General features: G+C 52.0%; 1 protein-coding gene across 1 annotated transcript in view; it reads right to left on the reverse strand.

The window, feature by feature from the left end:
• Positions 1 to 15,477, reverse strand: part of LOC142316931 (cytochrome P450 2C3-like) — a 135,856-nt gene extending 120,379 nt beyond the window's left edge. The window contains exons 1-2 of the mRNA XM_075352705.1: positions 15,436 to 15,477; positions 9,960 to 10,141 (exon numbers count right to left, since the gene is read on the reverse strand). Of these exons, the coding sequence (XP_075208820.1) occupies positions 9,960 to 10,136 (177 nt within the window). The 5' untranslated portion in view covers positions 10,137 to 10,141; positions 15,436 to 15,477. The remainder of the gene's footprint in view (positions 1 to 9,959; positions 10,142 to 15,435) is intronic.
• Between the last annotated feature and the right edge of the window lie 2,835 nt (positions 15,478 to 18,312).

The following is an 18,312-nucleotide window of genomic DNA, read 5'->3' on the forward strand; positions in this document are numbered from 1 at the left end:
AGACGATTCGTTCCACAACCCAAAAATATTTACTGTATTTATACAAACTTATTACAGCAATACAAAATAATGTCCTGTATTCATATAAAATTATTACAGTCACTAATACAAAATACTGGACAGTAAAAATCATAAAACAAATTAAACTGTACGTTAGCTTACAATAGAATTGTTGGTAAAATAATGTGCTGCACTGGTCAACAGAAAGAAAGTACAATACTGTATCTACAGATGCAAATTGATAGAAATGCTATATAGTATATACCGTACTGTACAATGGTATACTGTATACAGTACATATGTACAGAACGTTACCTCCAGAGCGGGTCAGGACACGGTGAAAGGACAGAACCGGAAGTGTGCACGGCGAGTATTTGCTCTTATTGCAAAGCATTGCTTTTAAAGCAAGTTACACATTTTTAGAAATCTTTGCTTGTCTTGCAAAACGCTCTGAAACCAAGTTACTCTTAATCCAAGGTTCCGCTGTATTTTATTTCTATTGCATGTGATGTTGGTTATCAATTTCTCCAAAAAAATCTGCCATATCTCGATCTAATGGCGGAAAACTGTATTTTTTATAAGTCTAATCTAATAAGATGTGAATATATTCTTATATGACATATCAATGCAGAAGTCTTGGCTGCTATTCCATGTAGTGTGGTGTGAGCCTCTGGTGTGCGTGTGTTGCGGGTGGAGGCCGCTGCCGCTTCTGGGGCCTGCTCAGATCCGGGTTCGCTGCTGCGGCTCGAGTGGTGACCGGACCCGGGCTCGCACGGCCGCCCGTCCTCACAACCGTCGGAAAGGGGAGTTATTTACAAAGGATATGTTGTGTCTGTGACGTCACCCGTGGGTTGTGGTGAGGGATGGTGACACCTCCGCTGCCTGATGATGGGGGCGCCCAGGGCTGATGGAGCGTGGCAGCAAGATGGGATCCCCTCCACAGGTAGGGGAGGTGTAGTCCCGGGGCCCAGTGTCGGTACACGGGAGTGATGGCTGCTGGAGGTGGCGCGCCGGGCTGGACCGGGGGACGATGGTGTACTCACAGTTCAGTAACTTCACACAAGTCAAGTAGTAAACCAAGTTGTCAGTGGCCGGCTGCCTTAGGAGGGTGCATTCGGGTCCCGCACCCAGATTGATGAACAGGTTTCCCCTCCTCCTGCACTTTGTGTTTTTCTTTTCTTTTTGGACGACTTTGCTTGGAACGGAGAAGTTCACTCCCGGTTCTATATGTTTTGGGAGCTGTGGCCCGCGAAAGCTGACCCTTGGGATTTTAGTGGGTTCTGGCGGACACCCTATCCCCCGCATTTGGCTCTGGTTTTGCTTTGTCTGGGCAGTTTATGGGACAACGTCTGGAACCTTGTCCCCGGCTGGTCAATTTATGAGGGGGCTTGCAACCATCCTCGTCCTAGGGTCAAGGCACCCCGACTGTGCACGGCCTCCCAACCGGATTCCCGCTGTCGGCACCGGCAGGCTACAACCCTGCCCTGGTCCACTTAAGGTCTCCCGCGACCGGATCTCCATCGCCTGTGGCCCTGTTCACCGTCTGCCACCTAGCCGGGTAGTCCAAGGGCTACGACCCCTGACTAACTGCTGTCAGCTCTCCATACTTCAACCTCAAACTTGAACTCCTAAACTTGTCTGTTGTATCAATATATACACATATTTAATAGGGAGCCATGAAGAATCCAAAAGAGCCGGCTGTTTTTGGTGAGCAGAGCCATGAGAACCGGATCACCAAAAAGAGCTGGACTGCCCATCACTACTACCCATCCTTCCTCCCTGTCCAAGGTATATAGTTCCTCAGCTCCTCCCAGGGGCTAAACCTGTTTCTTAACCTCTAATGTACTTGCTGTAAAATGCAGCCTGGGAACGCATGATTGGAATTGCATGAAGGATCCTCGACTCCATGTTGCTGGACCATAAACTTTATCTCACCTATGAAGTTTTGGTCACTTTCCTCGCAGAAGTCTCAGCCATAATAAATGCTAGGCCTTTGGTACCAGTATCAACTGATCCTGATGCTCCATTGATTCTTAATCCAGCTACACTTATTACACAGAAGATTGGAGCTGCTACATTTCTTCCTGGGAATTTTGACCACAGAGACATTTACATACATCGGTAGAAGCAAGTACAACAGCTGTCTAATGTGCTTTGGCATGGCTTTGTGTCGCCCGGGGACCAGGGGTACTCAGATCCGGGCCACGGGGTCACTTCTGTGGGTATCACGATGGCGTAACCCGGTCTGTGATCCCAGGCTCCACAGTAAAAGGGGATTTGGTAAGGGAGATTGTCCGTGACGCCACCCACGGTTGTGGTGAGGTTGTGACACCACTGCTGCTCTGGACGGGGATCCCGGGAGTGATGGTATGGAGCAGCTAGATGTTAGTTCTCCCCTCCGTGGGTAGGGGGTTGGTTGTCCCAGGGCCCGGTGAGGTAGGTTGATGGGTAGCAGGCGGGTTATGGGGCCTGGCGAGGTGCAGGGTCGCAGGGGCAGCGCTGTGCCGCACGGCACGGGGTACTCACTCAGCCAGTAATCACGACACAGTCCTTAGTAAAACACTCGGCTGGATGGACAGGTGCCCACAGACGGCTGCGGTTGTTGTTTCTCCCCTGACCCAGTTTGGTGGTGTAAGTCCTTTCTTCCACCTCCGTGCACGCTCCTCCTGCGCTCCGGCTTCCAGCTGGCTCCCCGATTCAGTACCGGTGGGCCACCGCCCAGCCCCGGCTACCTACGGTTCCACCAACTGTCTCCCCGGCTCCCTGCAGACGGCCACTACCGTCTGCCTGACTCTCTGCTCGGGGGCCTTAGGCTCCAACCTAAGCCCCTGTCTGCGTCTGCATCTCTGCAGACCTCTTCTCTCCTCCTCCGCCTGAACTTGACTGGGCTTGTTTCCTGCCTCAGGCCAGCTAACTCTTGGGTGGGCGTCTCCATCTCCTGACTCCGCCCACCTGGTGTGTCAGTCTGAGCCCGAGGAAAGGAATCAAGTTTCACTGGGGATGTCTGCTGTGAAACTGCTGGGGGTGGGGGTGTGTGTGTGCTGTTACCTGTGGCCCCTGGCTTGTCCAGGGCGCCACAGCTTGAAGACTGAATACTTTCATCAACTTCAAAACCATCACAAATGGCAGACACCCAGTCCTAATCTCCAAGAAGGAGACCTTGTCCTCTTAAAAGACAAAGCGGCTCATCATAACGACTGGCCAATGTGCTTCATCAGCAAGGTCGTGCCCAGCAAAGATGGAAAGACTTGAAAGACGGAAGTTAAGGTGACAAAAGGGGGTTCAACCCGTTTTTTCCTTTGTTCCGTCACCTAACTTGTGCTTCTTCTGCCAAAGGAAGACATCACATGAACTGGACGTTTCTGCTGGCCGTAGCCCACAGTGGGGAGCATACCTCCTCATTTCCCCAGTTGTATTGGACCTTTCAACATTGCCATTGGATTTCTGGGTTGGTGGAAGAGTTGGTATATTTTACGGCTTCCCCAATCCGAAGATGGGTTACTAATAGACTCGGATTCATCTTCTGCTGTGATCCACGGGTCACCAACAAAAAGTTGGACTTTAGAACTGTTTGAGGTTTATTATTGCATATGTGTGTTTTTTCTTCTTCTCTTTTCAGGTTCGAACAACTGGACTGGACATCTTGAAATCCAAGGATTTCAGATGGACAGTGTCATGTCCCACGACTTGGGAATTATTCAATGTTTTCATTGCTGTGTAGTGCTTTTCTGATGCTAGGCAGAAGCTTTGACTTTCATTGTATTTTGTCCCTTCCTCCTCCCTGTAGCTCCATGTGGTCAGCTTTCCCCGCCTTTCTTCTCCATATAGTGGTTTTGTACCAGCCATCTTACAGTGAAGGAAATACTTATTTGATTCCTTGCTGACGGACAAGATCTTTCTCTCTCTCCCCGGCCCTCCTGTTAGGAATTTCCAGAAAAATGAGAGCGAGAATCTACTGGCTGGGAAATAGAGCATATCGCGCTCACTGATAAACTGTCTGAGTTTGTGACTTATTTATCAAGGCAAAGAGCCACATCCATAATTATTAGCTCTTACCTAATACCTAGAGGAGGCAAAGTCCAGACTTGTGGTAGCGGAAACTGCACACATCCTGCCCCAACCAAAATAACAACATTATAATAAGAACAGAGGAAAAGCCATGAGTCTGGAGGCTGCGGAGTCATGACTGCGGCCCTAGTGAGCCACCTGCGACGGAGGGGACTGATGACACTGCGAAGTAAATGGTCGTGTGGTGGATGGTCACCTTATTTTACAAACATGCAAATCTCAGAGCTGAAATCTCCCAGCATTCCCTGCGTACGCAGTGTCTGATCAGAACATATTCTAGTAATTTCTTTCCTAAAGTGGGTGATGGAGGCACAATACTGAATTCGGAGGACTTAGGGGGGCTTTACACGTTGCAATATCGCTTCCGAAATGTCGTCGGGGTCACGTCGTTAGTGACGCACATCCAGCGCCGGTAGCGACATCGCAACGTGTAAATCCTAGGTGCGACGATAAACGATCGCAAAAGCGTCGAAATCGGTGATCTGTGTAGCGTCGTTCATTTTCATAATGTCGGGTCGACCGCAGGTACGATGTTATTTGTCGTTCCTACAGCTCCACACATCGCTGTGTGTAAACCCGCAGGAGCGACAAACATCTCCTTACCTGCGTCCCGACGAAAATACGGAAGGGAGAAGGTGGGCGGGATGTTATGTCCCGCTCATCTCTGCCCCTCCGCTTCTATTGGCCGGCCGATTAGTGATGTCGCTGTGACGCCGAACGCACCTCCCCCTTGAAGGAGGGATTGTTCGGCGGTCACAGCGACATTGCCAAGCAGGTATGTGCGTGTGAAGCTGCCGTAGCGATAATGTTCGCTACAGCAGCAATCACCACATATCGCTTGTGCGACAGGGGCGAGTACTATCGCGCTGGACATCACTAGCAAACGCTAGCGATGTCGCAACGTGTAAAGTCCGCCTTACTCCTCTCCCTTCTTTTATCTAATGTGACCTCTAAATGCATCTGGAGATTCCAGCCCTTCAAACATCTAAGACATGGTTCAATCTGAAGGCCGGGGCCATGGATAATTAACCCCTATAAAATCAGCAAATGTGCCCCTTTCTTATTCGAGCATGTGAACATTTAAAAGGAGGGACCACACGTGAGACCTCCTCTATATCCAAAGGGTGGGTAACACTACAGTGAATGACAGGCCATCCGTGGGGAACAGTCAGACATTTGTTTTGAGGCTTCCTATAATAAAACATTTCCATTACAGTTAAACGAATTTTTAAAACTCAAATTTACCGGATTCACAGAATTTTCTCAGGAAGTTTGATTTGCGACAAAACTACTCCAAAGTCTTCATTGTCCTAAAAATCGTGTTTGACCCTCGTCTCTTCCTCACCCACCAATCTTCTCACCTGCGCTGTCACACACATGGTCTTTTGGCTGCATTCACACATCAGGACGTTTTACCACCATGATGGTAGAACCGTAACATTTTTCCAGAGATTCTCAAAATTCAAGAAACAACACATTTTTGCCATGATTGAGGCAAAACAAACCAAAGCGTCTGTAAGGTGTGAATGCAGTCTTATCATTTGTTCCCTGCTTTCTCTCTCCTATTTCTATGGCTAAGCTGTTACGTCCTCTCGTGATTCAGAATTACATCACACCTTCTGCTGGATTCCCTGCCTCAGCTTTTATACAGACTATGATATTTCATCCCGATTGACTGCGCTATATAATATGATGTGTCGTAGATGTTATGCTCACATAATTTATACCATTTACAGACCAATGTAATATTGCATAAATGCTTCAGTCGAAATTTACCAGTTGCCCCCTGTGTCGATTTCGCTAGCGTTGGCACCCGCCCCCGTCGTATGTGTGGCGCTCTGGACAAGCCAGGACGTCACAGGTACTACAACAACACACCCCACACCCCGGCTAGGCACATCGAGGTTAAACAAAAATCCTTGTTGCCTCCCTCCAGGGGCTGATGTCCACACCAGGGGGTGGAGCCAGGCTGTTGGCCCCGCCCACCGAGGAGTTCACAGTCCTGGAGGCGGGAAAAGGAAGGCCGTTGAGTTGAGTTGAGTTGAGGAGTGAAGGAGAAGTGAAGTGGTAGTAGAGGAGACTGACCGTGTCCGGGTGCGTGGCCCAGGCACATACAGCAAGGTTGGCAGACAGTGGTGACCGTCTGCAGGAGAGGCTGATTGACGTGAACCGTAAGGACCGGGGACGGGCGGTAGCCCGCCGGTACCAGATCGGGGAACGAAGAGAAGCCAGCACCATTCGGCAGGGCTTACGGACCCTGACCAGGCTAGGAGTCGCCGTAAAACCGGTCAAATCCGTTAGCGAATGGAACCTCTGGGGTTTCCCAGCAGTCAAGACCCGATTGAAGGCAACAGCTCAAACCGTGAAGGGGAATACAGTCACCGCCAAGGCTACAGTTCCCAGGGCCAGAACCTGTGGCAAAAGGGGCTCCCTCAGCCTCCATCCAAGCTGGGGAGCGGGTTACCGGTGGGAAGCCACCAGAACCGAGAACATAACACAGGTGCAGGGAAAGGCAGTCACCACCAACCTACCGGGAGAAGAACCACCGCAGCCGTCTGTGGGACCCATCCATCCAGCCATTTGTTTTACCGGAGACTTTGCATTCATCATTGGCTGAGTGAGTACCACCGTGCCGTGCGGCACCGCGCTGCCCCCGCGACCCTGCACCTCACCAGGCCCCGTAACCCGCCTGCCATCCCTACCTCACTGGGCCCCGGGACAACCAATCCCCCTACCCACGGAGGGGAAGAACAACACCCAAGTTGCTCCCTGTCATCGCTCCCGGGATCGCCGTCCAGAGCAGCGGGGGTGTCACAACCTCACCACAACCATGGGTGGCGTCACGGACAATAAATCCCCAAAACCATTTTCCTTTTCACTCACAGGCAAGGAGCGCCGCTCGAGTCCCCGGGATCCGGCCCACCGCTCAAGCCACCTAGCAGCGAGCGAAGCAGCAGCAGCGCCGGACCCGAGCGTGGTGAGCGCAGCGTCCCCTCCCCGCCCGCGACATGTGCATTACGGGCAAATCGCTGCCCGTGACGGACAAAATCGCTAGTACCCCTCACACATACTTAGGGGTACTTTACATGTTGAGACATCGCTTCCGAAATATCGTCGGGGTCACGGTTGTTGTGACGCACATACGGCGCCGGTAGCGTCATCGCAATGTGTAAATCCTAGGAGCGACGATGAACGAGCGTGAAACAGTCAAAAATCGCTGATCTGTGTCACGTCGTTCATTTTCATAATGTCGCTCCTGCTGCAGGTACGATGTTGTTTGTCACTCCAGCGGCAGCACACTTCACTGTGTGTGAAGGCGCTGGAACGACAAACATCTCCTTACCTGCGTCCCGACGGCAATGCGGAAGGAAGAAGGTGGGCGGGATGTTATGTCCCGCTCATCTCCGCCCCTCCGCTTCTATTGGCCGGCCACTTAGTGACGTCGCGGTGACGCCGAACGCACCTCCCCCTTGAAGGAGGGATTGTTCGGCGGTCACCGCGACGTCGCCGACCAGGTATGTGCGTATGATGCTGCCGTAGCGATAATGTTCGCTACGGCAGCAATCACAAGATATCGCATGTGCGAAGGGGGCTGGTACTATCGCGCTGGACATCGCTAGCTAATACTAGCAATGTCGCAACATGCAAAGTACCCCTTACTTTCCTAACGACGTCACTGTGGCCGGCGAACAGCCTCTTTTCTAAGGGGGCGGTTCGTGCGGCGTCACACGGCAGGCGTCCAATAGAAGCGGAGAGGCGGAGAGCAGCCACATGAAAGTCACGCCCACCTCGTTGCCGGAGGATGCAGGTACATTGTTGTTCGTTATTCCCGGGGTGTCACACGTAGCGATGTGTGCTGCCTCAGGAACGACGAACAACCTGCATCCAAAATCAGCAACGATATTTGGGAAATGGACGACGTGTCAACAATCAATGATTTGGTAAGTATTTTGCATCGTTAGCGGTCGCTCGTACGTGTCACACGCAACGACGTCGCTAACGAGGCCGGATGTGCGTCACGAATTCCGTGACCCCAACAACATCTCGTTAGCGATGTCGTTGCGTGTAAAGTGGCCTTTAGTCTCAGATACACAGAGATTTACAGGCCCTCAGGTGAGATTAAAAAAAAATGAATAGCCGACTGTGTACTAAACAAAATGTACTAATCAAAACTAAATGTAATAATAAAGTATTTAAAATCTAGAAATATATAAACTATTAACCCTTCTATATCAGATGTGATAGCTGGAAGACAATTCTGGGACGCCCGGCCACAGCCGAGGCCACGCGAGCTTTCCCTAGTCGATACAATCTTCTGCATTGCATAAAATGGAGAAATTCTCTAGGTCCAGTGAATTCCCAAATATCTGACACAAATTCCATTTGCATCAAATCTTTTGCTTCGCTCTAATTTCCACTGGAGGAGACAGTCCAGCAGCTCTGTGTGATCAGGGTGGGATTGACTTTTGTGGAATTGATTTGCAGCTTGTGAGCTCTCAATACTTTTTATTCTTTTCTATACAAGATGTACCGCCCCAGCGCCAGCAGCCGGGCTGCTGCTCAGATCCGGATCTGCGGTGGCTCGAGGGATCTCCGGACCCGCGAGGGGCCGCGCCGACACTCGAAATAAGAGGGGGGTATTTACAAGGGGTTTTGTTGTTAGAGTTCGTGATGCCACCCACGGTGCGTGGTAAGGTGTAGTACCACCGCTGCTGTTGGGAGCGCCCGGTGGCGATGGAATGGCAGCTAGGTGTTTAACCCCTTCGTGGGTAGGGGAAAAGTGCCCCGGGGCTTGGTGGTGGTGGGAGGGGAGCTCCGCTGGAGAGGAAAGGGTCACTGTGTACTCAGTCCAATAACGCTGACACCGACAACTTGTAAACCGGAATTCTTAGCACCGCTGTAGCAGGGAGGGAGCACGCTGGGATCCCGTGCCCGATGGTGTTCCTTGTTAGCCTGTAACCTTTTCATTGGCACTTTTTTTACTGGTTGGCCCCTGTAGCGTAAAACTAGTCTGGTCCCGCTCACCCATATGGCTAACGGAGTGAGCTTGCTCTCAGGGTTCACGCTTGGGATTTTATGGACTATGTTTTGGGAAAGTCCTATCCCCCTCATTGCGCTAGTACCCCGATTTTGGAGCGGGTGGAGAACGACTCATGAAGTCTTCGCACTCGTCTGGTAAATTACCAGGACGCTTGAAGCTACTTCCCGGCCTAGGGTCCATGTACCCCGCTGTGCCCTGGTCCCTGCCAGGAGACGGCTCAAGGCCGCCAGCTGCCCTGCTCAGCAGTTCCGTGCCCCTTGACATGATCCCCTGCGACCGGGATTCCAGCTCCTACCAGGCCCAGACCAACGTCTGCCACCTAGTAACTGAGGAGCCCAGCTCCTAACCTCCTCCAACTACTTATGACCTCTCCTCTCGAGAATCACCACTCAACTGACTACTCCTGACACCCCTGACCCTCCGTAACCAACCCCCCAAGTAGGCAGCCCTATTTCCTTCAGGCTACCCATTGGTGTGTCTGATGGGTGTGGTGCAGAGTGTTTCTAGGTTTTTGATTGGCTTGTTCTTAGCAACACCAAATGCCAGCGATCCGTAACCAAGGAGGAGATGGACACCAAGCAGAAGGGCAGATTGCACAATGTCCTGTGACGACCTGATAGGCCGGTGCGTCACAAGGACATACCTCGACATTAGACAAATCCAATCCAATGCACATGGCCGGTCAGGAGCAGCGCTCTGATGGTCTACAGCTCACACTGAGCAGCCTAAAGAAGATGAGTCTGAGGATGTACCCACCTCAACCTCTACGGCCATGAAGTATGGACAACAGAACACTCAATGCCTACATTACCCAGCAGGCACCGAGCTATGTGTCAGTGTGGACACTCACCTCTAAGTATGTCTTGGGGGCCTCAATTAAATCCATGTACTTGGGGGTCCCCAGCAGAGGAATGGGGGTTGGCCCGGGAGGCAGTGAGTGGTGTCCATGCTGTCTGGCCCAGGAGAGGAAAATATAAACAGTGAGAAGAAGGACGAGAGAAAGAGCGAGGATGGTGGACAGCTCCATGGCTCCTGTGATTAGAAATATAGAGGATTATTACCAGCTCTGCGCTCACAAAACTCTGAAGTTAATGATGTCACAAAATGGTCAAAATTAGGTCTTTGCCCCATCCTGACCACACATTGCAATTCTCTGACACTCGGCATCTATGTATAACCCGAGACATCAATGATCAGCGTATGTGCTATGAATCTTGTAAAATCCATGACTAAAGGCCACTTTACATGCTGCGATATCGGTACTGATATCGCTAGCGTGGTTACCCGCCCCCATCTGTTGTGCGACACGGGCAAATCGCTGCCCGTGCCGCACAGCATCGCCCAGACCAGTCACACGTACTTACCTGCCCGGCGACATCGCTATGACCGGTGAACCGCTTCCTTTCTAAGGGGGCGGTTCGTTCAGCGTCACAGCGACGTCACAGCAGCGTCACTGAACCGCCGCCCAATAGAAGCGGAGGCGCGGAGATGAGCGGGACGTAACATCCCGCCCATCTCCTTCCTTCGCATTGTGGCCGGGAGGCAGGTAAGGAGAGCTTCCTCGTTCCTGCGGCGTCACACGTACCGATGTGTGCTGCCGCAGGAACGAGGAACAACTTCATTACTGCTGCAGTAACGATAATTGAGAATGGACCCCCATGTCACTGATGAGCGATTTTGCACATTTTTGCGACGATGCAAAATCGCTCATAGGTGTCACACGCAGCAACATCGCTAAAGCGACCGGATGTGCATCACAAATTCCGTGACCCCAACGACTTCGCATTAGCGATATCATAGCGTGTAAAGCCCCCTTAACACCTATAAATTCCACATAAAGAGCACAATCCTTGGGGATCTCTCAGTCTCTCTATTTCCAACTATAGTATGTTGCAATGACAACTGGACGCTCCTTGAATACAACAGTCTAGGGACCTATTTAAAAGAAATTTGACTACCTCATCTGTATTAAGGTATATTCTTCACTTAGTAATATATTATTATACTCCTATTTCTGACCCTAGTCCCATCCTCTGACTATATCTCCATCTTAGGGGCACTTTGCACGTTGCGATATCGCTACTGCGATATCGTCGGGGTCAAATCGAAAGTGACGCACATCCGGTGCCGGTAACAACGTCGCAACGTGTAAATCCTAGATGCACCGATAAACGATCGCAAAAGCGTCGTAAATCGGTGATCTGTGTAGTGTCAGTCATTTTCATAGTTTCGCTGCAGCGACAGGTACGATGTTGTTCCTCGTTCCTGCGGCAGCACACATCGCTGTGTATGAAGCCGCAGGAGCGAGGAACTTCTCCTTACCTGCCTCCACCAGCTATGCGGAAGGAAGGAGGTGGGCGGGATGTTTACGTCCCGGTCATCTCCGCCCCTCTGCTTCTATTGGCCGCCTGCCATGTGACGTCGCTGTGACGCCGCACGACCCGCCCCCTTAGGAAGGAGGCGGGTCGCCGGCCAGAGCGACGTCGCAGAGCAGGTAAGTGCGTGTGAAGCTGCCGTAGCGATAATGTTCGCTACGGCAGCTATCACAAGATATCACATGTGCGACGGGGGCGGGGACTATCGCGCTCGGCATCGCTATCATCGGCTAGCGATGTCGCAGCGTGCAAAGTACCCCTTATTCTTTATCCTGATTGCTCTCCTAGTTCTGACCCTCGTCCCTTCCTCTGACTATATCTCCATCTTATCCTTCCTCCATTCTGATCGCTCTCCTAGTTATGACCCATGTCCCATCCTCTGACTATATCTCTTTCTTATTCTTCCTCCATCCTGATCACTCTCCTAGTTATGACCCATGTCCCATCCTCTGACTGTATCTCCATCTTATCCTTCCTCCATTTTCATCACTCTCCTAGTTCTGACCCTCGTCCCTTCCTATGACTATATCTCCATCTTATCCTTCCTCCATCCTGATCGCTCTCCTAGTTATGACCCATGTCCCATCCTCTGACTGTATCTCCATCTTATCCTTCCTCCATCCTGATCGCTCTGCTAGTTCTGACCCTCGTCCCTTCCTATGACTATATCTCCATCTTATCCTTCCTCCATCCTGATTGCTCTCCTAGTTATGACCCATGTCCCATCCTCTGACTGTATCTCCATCTTATCCTTCCTCCATTTTCATCACTCTCCTAGTTCTGACCCTCGTCCCTTCCTATGACTATATCTCCATCTTATCCTTCCTCCATCCTGATTGCTCTCCTAGTTATGACCCATGTCCCATCCTCTGACTATATCTCTTTCTTATTCTTCCTCCATCCTGATCACTCTCCTAGTTATGACCCATGTCCCATCCTCTGACTGTATCTCCATCTTATCCTTCCTCCATCCTGATCGCTCTGCTAGTTCTGACCCTCGTCCCTTCCTATGACTATATCTCCATCTTATCCTTCCTCCATCCTGATTGCTCTCCTAGTTATGACCCATGTCCCATCCTCTGACTGTATCTCCATCTTATCCTTCCTCCATTTTCATCACTCTCCTAGTTCTGACCCTCGTCCCTTCCTATGACTATATCTCCATCTTATCCTTCCTCCATCCTGATTGCTCTCCTAGTTATGACCCATGTCCCATCCTCTGACTATATCTCCATCTTATCCTTCCTCCATTTTGATCGCTCTCCTAGTTCTGACCCTAGTCCCATCCTCTATGGCCTCATGAACACACTGCGTTTTTGCCACATTTTCTGGCATGTTTTCGCCATGTTTTTGGTTGCGGTTTGGGTCACCAAATTACATGCATTTCCTTCCCCAGGAATGTCTATGAGATTTCAGTTTTGCTGTTCACATGCTGTAGGTTTTTTTTGTCTGCGTCTTTGTGGTGACCACAACGATGCAGCATGTCAATTCTTTCTGTGTTTTTGCCAGAGTTTTTGAGGCCTTCTAAGCATAGACTTCAAAACCGCATTGGACCAAACAAATGCGTTTTTTGGATGCGTTTTTGAGCCTCAGGCTGCGTTTCTGTGACCACAGGATGAAATTCCGTGTTCACCACAAAGATGGAGCGTGCGGAAATAGCATTAATCTTCATCTTATCCTTCCTCCATCCTAACCGCTCTCCTAGTTCTGACCCTCGCCCTGTCCTGACTATATCTCCATCTTATCCTTCCTCCATCTTGATCTCTCTCTAGTTATGACTCTCGTCTCATCCTCTGACTATATCTCCATCTTATCCTTCCTCCATCCTGATCACTCTCCTAGTTCTGACCCTCGCCCTGTCCTGACTATATCTCCATCTTATCCTTCCTCCATCCTGATCGCTCTCCTAGTTATGACTCTCGTCTCATCCTCTGACTATATCTCCATCTTATCCTTCCTCCATCCTGATCGCTCTCCTAGTTCTGACCCTCGTCCCATCCTCTGACTATATCTCCATCTTATCCTTCCTCCATCCTGATCACTCTCCTAGTTCTGACCCTCGCCCTGTCCTGACTATATCTCCATCTTACCCTTCCTCCATCCTGATCACTCTCCTAGTTCTGACCCTCGCCCTGTCCTGACTATATCTCCATCTTACCCTTCCTCCATCCTGATCGCTCTCCTAGTTCTGACCCTCGTCCCATCCTCTGACTATATCTCCATCTTATCCTTCCTCCATCCTGATCACTCTCCTAGTTCTGACCCTCGCCCTGTCCTGACTATATCTCCATCTTACCCTTCCTCCATCCTGATCGCTCTGCTGGTTCTGACCCTCGTCCCATCCTCTGACTATATCTCCATCTTACCCTTCCTCCATCCTGATCGCTCTCCTAGTTCTGACCCTCGTCCCATCCTCTGACTATATCTCCATCTTACCCTTCCTCCATCCTGATCGCTCTGCTAGTTCTGACCCTCGTCCCATCTTCTGACTATATCTCCATCTTATCCTTCCTCCATCTTGATCGCTCTCCTAGTTCTGACCCTCGTCCCATCCTCTGACTATATCTCCATCTTACCCTTCCTCCATCCTGATCGCTCTGCTAGTTCTGACCCTCGTCCCATCTTTTGACTATATCTCCATCTTATCCTTCCTCCATCCTGATCGCTCTCCTAGTTCTGACCCTCGTCCCATCCTCTGACTATATCTCCATCTTATCCTTCCTCTATCCTGATTTCTCTCCTAATTCTGACCCTCGCCGCATCCTCTGAGAATCTCCATCTTATTCTTCGTCAATCCTGATCATTCACACTGCTGACACTCCTTAAGTTTATTTTGGGCTCTATGACTTGGGAATCTGACCAGGAAAGTTCATGACGTATCTAAAAGGGATAATTGGGTCTCCACTGCACAACACATCTCTTAATCACTCTACTTGAAATAAAGACATAACAACTGTTATGGGCGAATGGCCACAGCTTTTATTTAAACAGTATACATGTACCAAACTTGTGGCTCAACATGCCACCCTCTTTTAACATAACCAATACATGTATACCCTCCCAACCGACAAACAACCGATAGGTCCGTCCAAGAAGCCAACAATCATCCTTATCCCCCGGCCGTAACCCACAACCGACCCAGAGGACCACCTCGGCCGTGACCAACCGACCCAAGGTGTGGGGTAATAACGTTCCATCGTTAAAATACCCCTCCCCTGAACCTGCAGGACCTACGCCCACAAGTTCCCAATCCTGTCTGAAGCCACTACCCCTGAGTGACTTCATACTCCCAACCGACTATCGGTACTCCTGGCCTCTAGGAACGGACCTATCCCCCTGCTGTGACGAACAGAGAGCCACCAGATAAAACCATTTGCTGTTGTTTTTTTGTTTTTTTACAACATTTTTTTTATAATTTTATTACATTTTTTTTTTTTATATATATATATATATTACGGGCTGGTGGGCGGGCCACACTGCGATGGCACCAATGGCAAAGAGGGGGTACCAGACCTAACTGCCCCCTTATAAACCCCCCCTTTTCCCCCACCCCTCATGATCTCTGGCCCAATCCTCGCCGCTCACTAAACCACCAATCCCCTAATCCCTTACACAGCCCTATTACCCACAACGGTTAACCCCTTCCTAGCCTATACCCTCCCGATAGTCATGGGGCTCATTCACCCCTATGGGGCTCATTGCCCATCTTAACTCATTTTGGGAATAACCTGGTGTAAATAGAGATTTGCTGCTCTCCAAACTGATTAAAGTTTAAAAGATTGACTTTTTTGTAAAATTCCCGTCTGACTCACAGAAGACCATTACTGGACTGAGGAGCAGCCGACATCTGGCCCATGTGAGACGTTGGACCCCTCCACCGCACTCTGCTCACACATCTGTATACACATATCCACACATCCTACGTCCCTCCAGTCTGAGCTCTGTACTGACCTGTGTCATGCGGCACCTTTGCTCCAGTGAACTGAGTTCTCCTCCCAATGAATCCAGTACATGATATATCTGCCATGGAGCTAATGATTAACCACTCAGTGTGTACAGTCCCCTGCACTCCAGACTCCGCTGTGTGTGATGGAGCGGCCGCCCCGTCTATCTGTTGCCTCCACCTGAATTTCTGCTCTCATTTTCTAATGTGGCGCCCTGGACAAGCCAGGTCGTCACAGAATTACACCAACACACCCCATACCCCGGTTAGGCACACCGAAGCCAAACACAAAACCCTTGTTGCCTTCCTCCAGGGGCTGATGTCCACACCAGGGGGTGGGCCAGGTGGTTGGTCCTGCCTACCGAGGAGTACATAGTCCTGGAGGCGGGAAAAGGAGGGCAGTTGAGTTTAGTTTGAGAGTTTTGGAGAGCGAAGTGGTAGAGGAGCAGTTTGACGGCGTCCAGGTGTGTGGCCCGGACGGAACAGCAAGGTTGGCAGACGGTGGTGACCGTCTGCAGGAGAGGCTGATTGGAGCACACCGTAAGGACCGTGGATGGGCAGTGGCCCGACGGTACCGGATCGGGGAGCAAAGAGAAGCCAGCACCATCCGGCAGGGCTTACGGACCCCGACCAGGCTAGGAGTCGCCGTAAAACTGGTCAAATCCGTTAGCGAAGGGAACTTCCGGGGTTTCCCAGCAGTCAAGACCCGATTGAAGGCAACAGCTCAAACCGTAAAGGGAAACACAGTCACCGCCAAGGCTACAGTTCCCAGGGCCAGAGTCTGCGGGCAAAAAGGGCTCCTTCAGCATCCATCCAAGCTGGGGAGCAAGTTACCGGTGGGAAGCCATTGGAACCGTAAACACAACACAGGTGCAGGGAAAGGCAGTCACCATCAACCTACTGGGAGAACTACCGCAGCCGTCTGTGGGACCCGTCCATCCAGCCGTTTGTTTTACCGGAGACTTTGCATTCATCTTTGGCTGAGTGAGTACCACTGTGCCGTGCGGCACAGCGCTGCCCCCGCGACCCTGCACCTCACCAGGCCCCGTAACCCGCCTGCCATCCATCCCTACCTACCCCTCAGCGGGCCCCGGGACAACCAACCCCCCTATCCACGGAGGGGAGAAACAACATCCAAGCTGCTCCCTGTCATCGCTCTCGGGATCCCCGTCCAGAGCAGCGGTGGTGTCACCAATCTCACCACAACCGTGGGTGGCGTCACGGACAATATCCCTAAACCAAACCACACCCCCCCCCCCCTTTCACTCATGGGCGAGGAGCGCCGCTCGAGTCCCCGGGATCCGGCCCACCGCTCGAGCCACCACCGAGCAGCAGCAGCAGAGCAGCCGGACTCGAGCAGTGGGTGAGCACAGCGTCCCCTCCTCCGCCCGCGACAACTTGGCGTCACGAACAGGATCTTACCGCTCTGCCGTCTGGTAGAGGTGCGCCTTGTGACCGCCGGAGGTGTCCGGCCGAAAATTTTGAGAAGCCGCCATTTTGGGCGCGAAAAGTCCCCGCTCGAGCGTCTTCCTGAGTAGTGGAGGTGCGAAAGCCAAAGCCCCGCCCCTGTAGAGGAGGAGCCGGAAAGAGACTAAGGGGGACGGAAACAAGATGTCTGCGTCCGACGGAGCCGGCGGAGGAGCGGCGGTGGCAGCCGCAGTGGCACCCGCGGATGGGAATGGGCCCGCTCAGGCCCCGGCCGCACTGGCGGGAGGTGCCGTGGCCCCAGCTCTTGCTCAGGTGATGCCGTTCTCCTTGCCCTATGTGCCCGGAGCTACCTGGCTGCCGCAGTACGACGGGAAACCTGATGCGTTGCAGGTCTTCCGGAAGAAGCTTAGCCCGCTACTGGAATTGTACCCCCTAACTGATAAGCAACGTGCAGCGGTAGTGCTGGGGCAGCTAACCGGCGCGGCTGAGCAGCAGGCGGAGACCTGGGCCGAGGGGAACCGGTCCTCTGTAGCCACCATCTTTGAGAAGCTACAGACTGCCTTTGAGACCCGTACTGAAGCCGAGCTGCGGATGCAGTTTTACCAATGCCGGTAACGGCCCGCGGATAGTATTCAGGACTACGCCTTGCATCTGCAAACCGCCCTCCGCACACTGAAGCGGGTAGACACCATCAACGATGCGGACAGCAACAAAATGCTAGTGGAGCAGTTTGTACAGGGGATGAGGTCCTCGGAGGACCGCAAGCAACTCCGGCTATGGGCCCTAGAACACCCTGATGTGGGCTTTGCCGTGTTAAAGGAACGGGCCATTAAAGCTCTGCAGCCTCCAGCATCGGAAGTCCCTGAGGCAGCCCCATGGCCAGCTGAGACGGCTCCCATCATGGTGGCCCCTGTCCTCCCAACACCTCCGGTACCTGCAGCCCCAAGCGGAATGATGGAGGATCTGGCTGCCCAAGTCCGCCGCATGGATGGGGACCTCGCCAAGATCCTCGCCGCACTCCAGCCTCCGACCAGGTCCCATCCCCCGGGGAAGATGCAGCTCGCCGACAGCCCCAAGGACGTCCCCTGGATGCAGTGGAGAAGGGCCAATGACTCACGGTATGGACCTCCGATTTGTTACAGGTGCAGCAAGCCCGGCCACTACTCCCGACGGTGTCCGTTAAACGAGCAACCCCTGGGGCCACGGGCCAATCCTCAGGAGTAGAACCTAGTGGCCCACCCCGACTGGCAGGACCGGTACATCGGAGCCCGGCCCATCATCCCCGTGGCAGTGGACGGTATCCCGCTGATGGCTCTCCTGGACACTGGATCGCAGGTAACCACAATACCATACACACTGTATCAGCGGTATTGGGGAAAGGACAAACTAGCCCCCCCAGATGCCAGTGTGGCGCCCTGGACAAGCCAGGGGCCACAGAGAACAACACCGCAACACCC

This window comes from Anomaloglossus baeobatrachus, chromosome 6 (genome assembly GCF_048569485.1).
Source record: "Anomaloglossus baeobatrachus isolate aAnoBae1 chromosome 6, aAnoBae1.hap1, whole genome shotgun sequence".
NCBI classification, from domain to species: Eukaryota; Metazoa; Chordata; class Amphibia; order Anura; family Aromobatidae; genus Anomaloglossus; species Anomaloglossus baeobatrachus.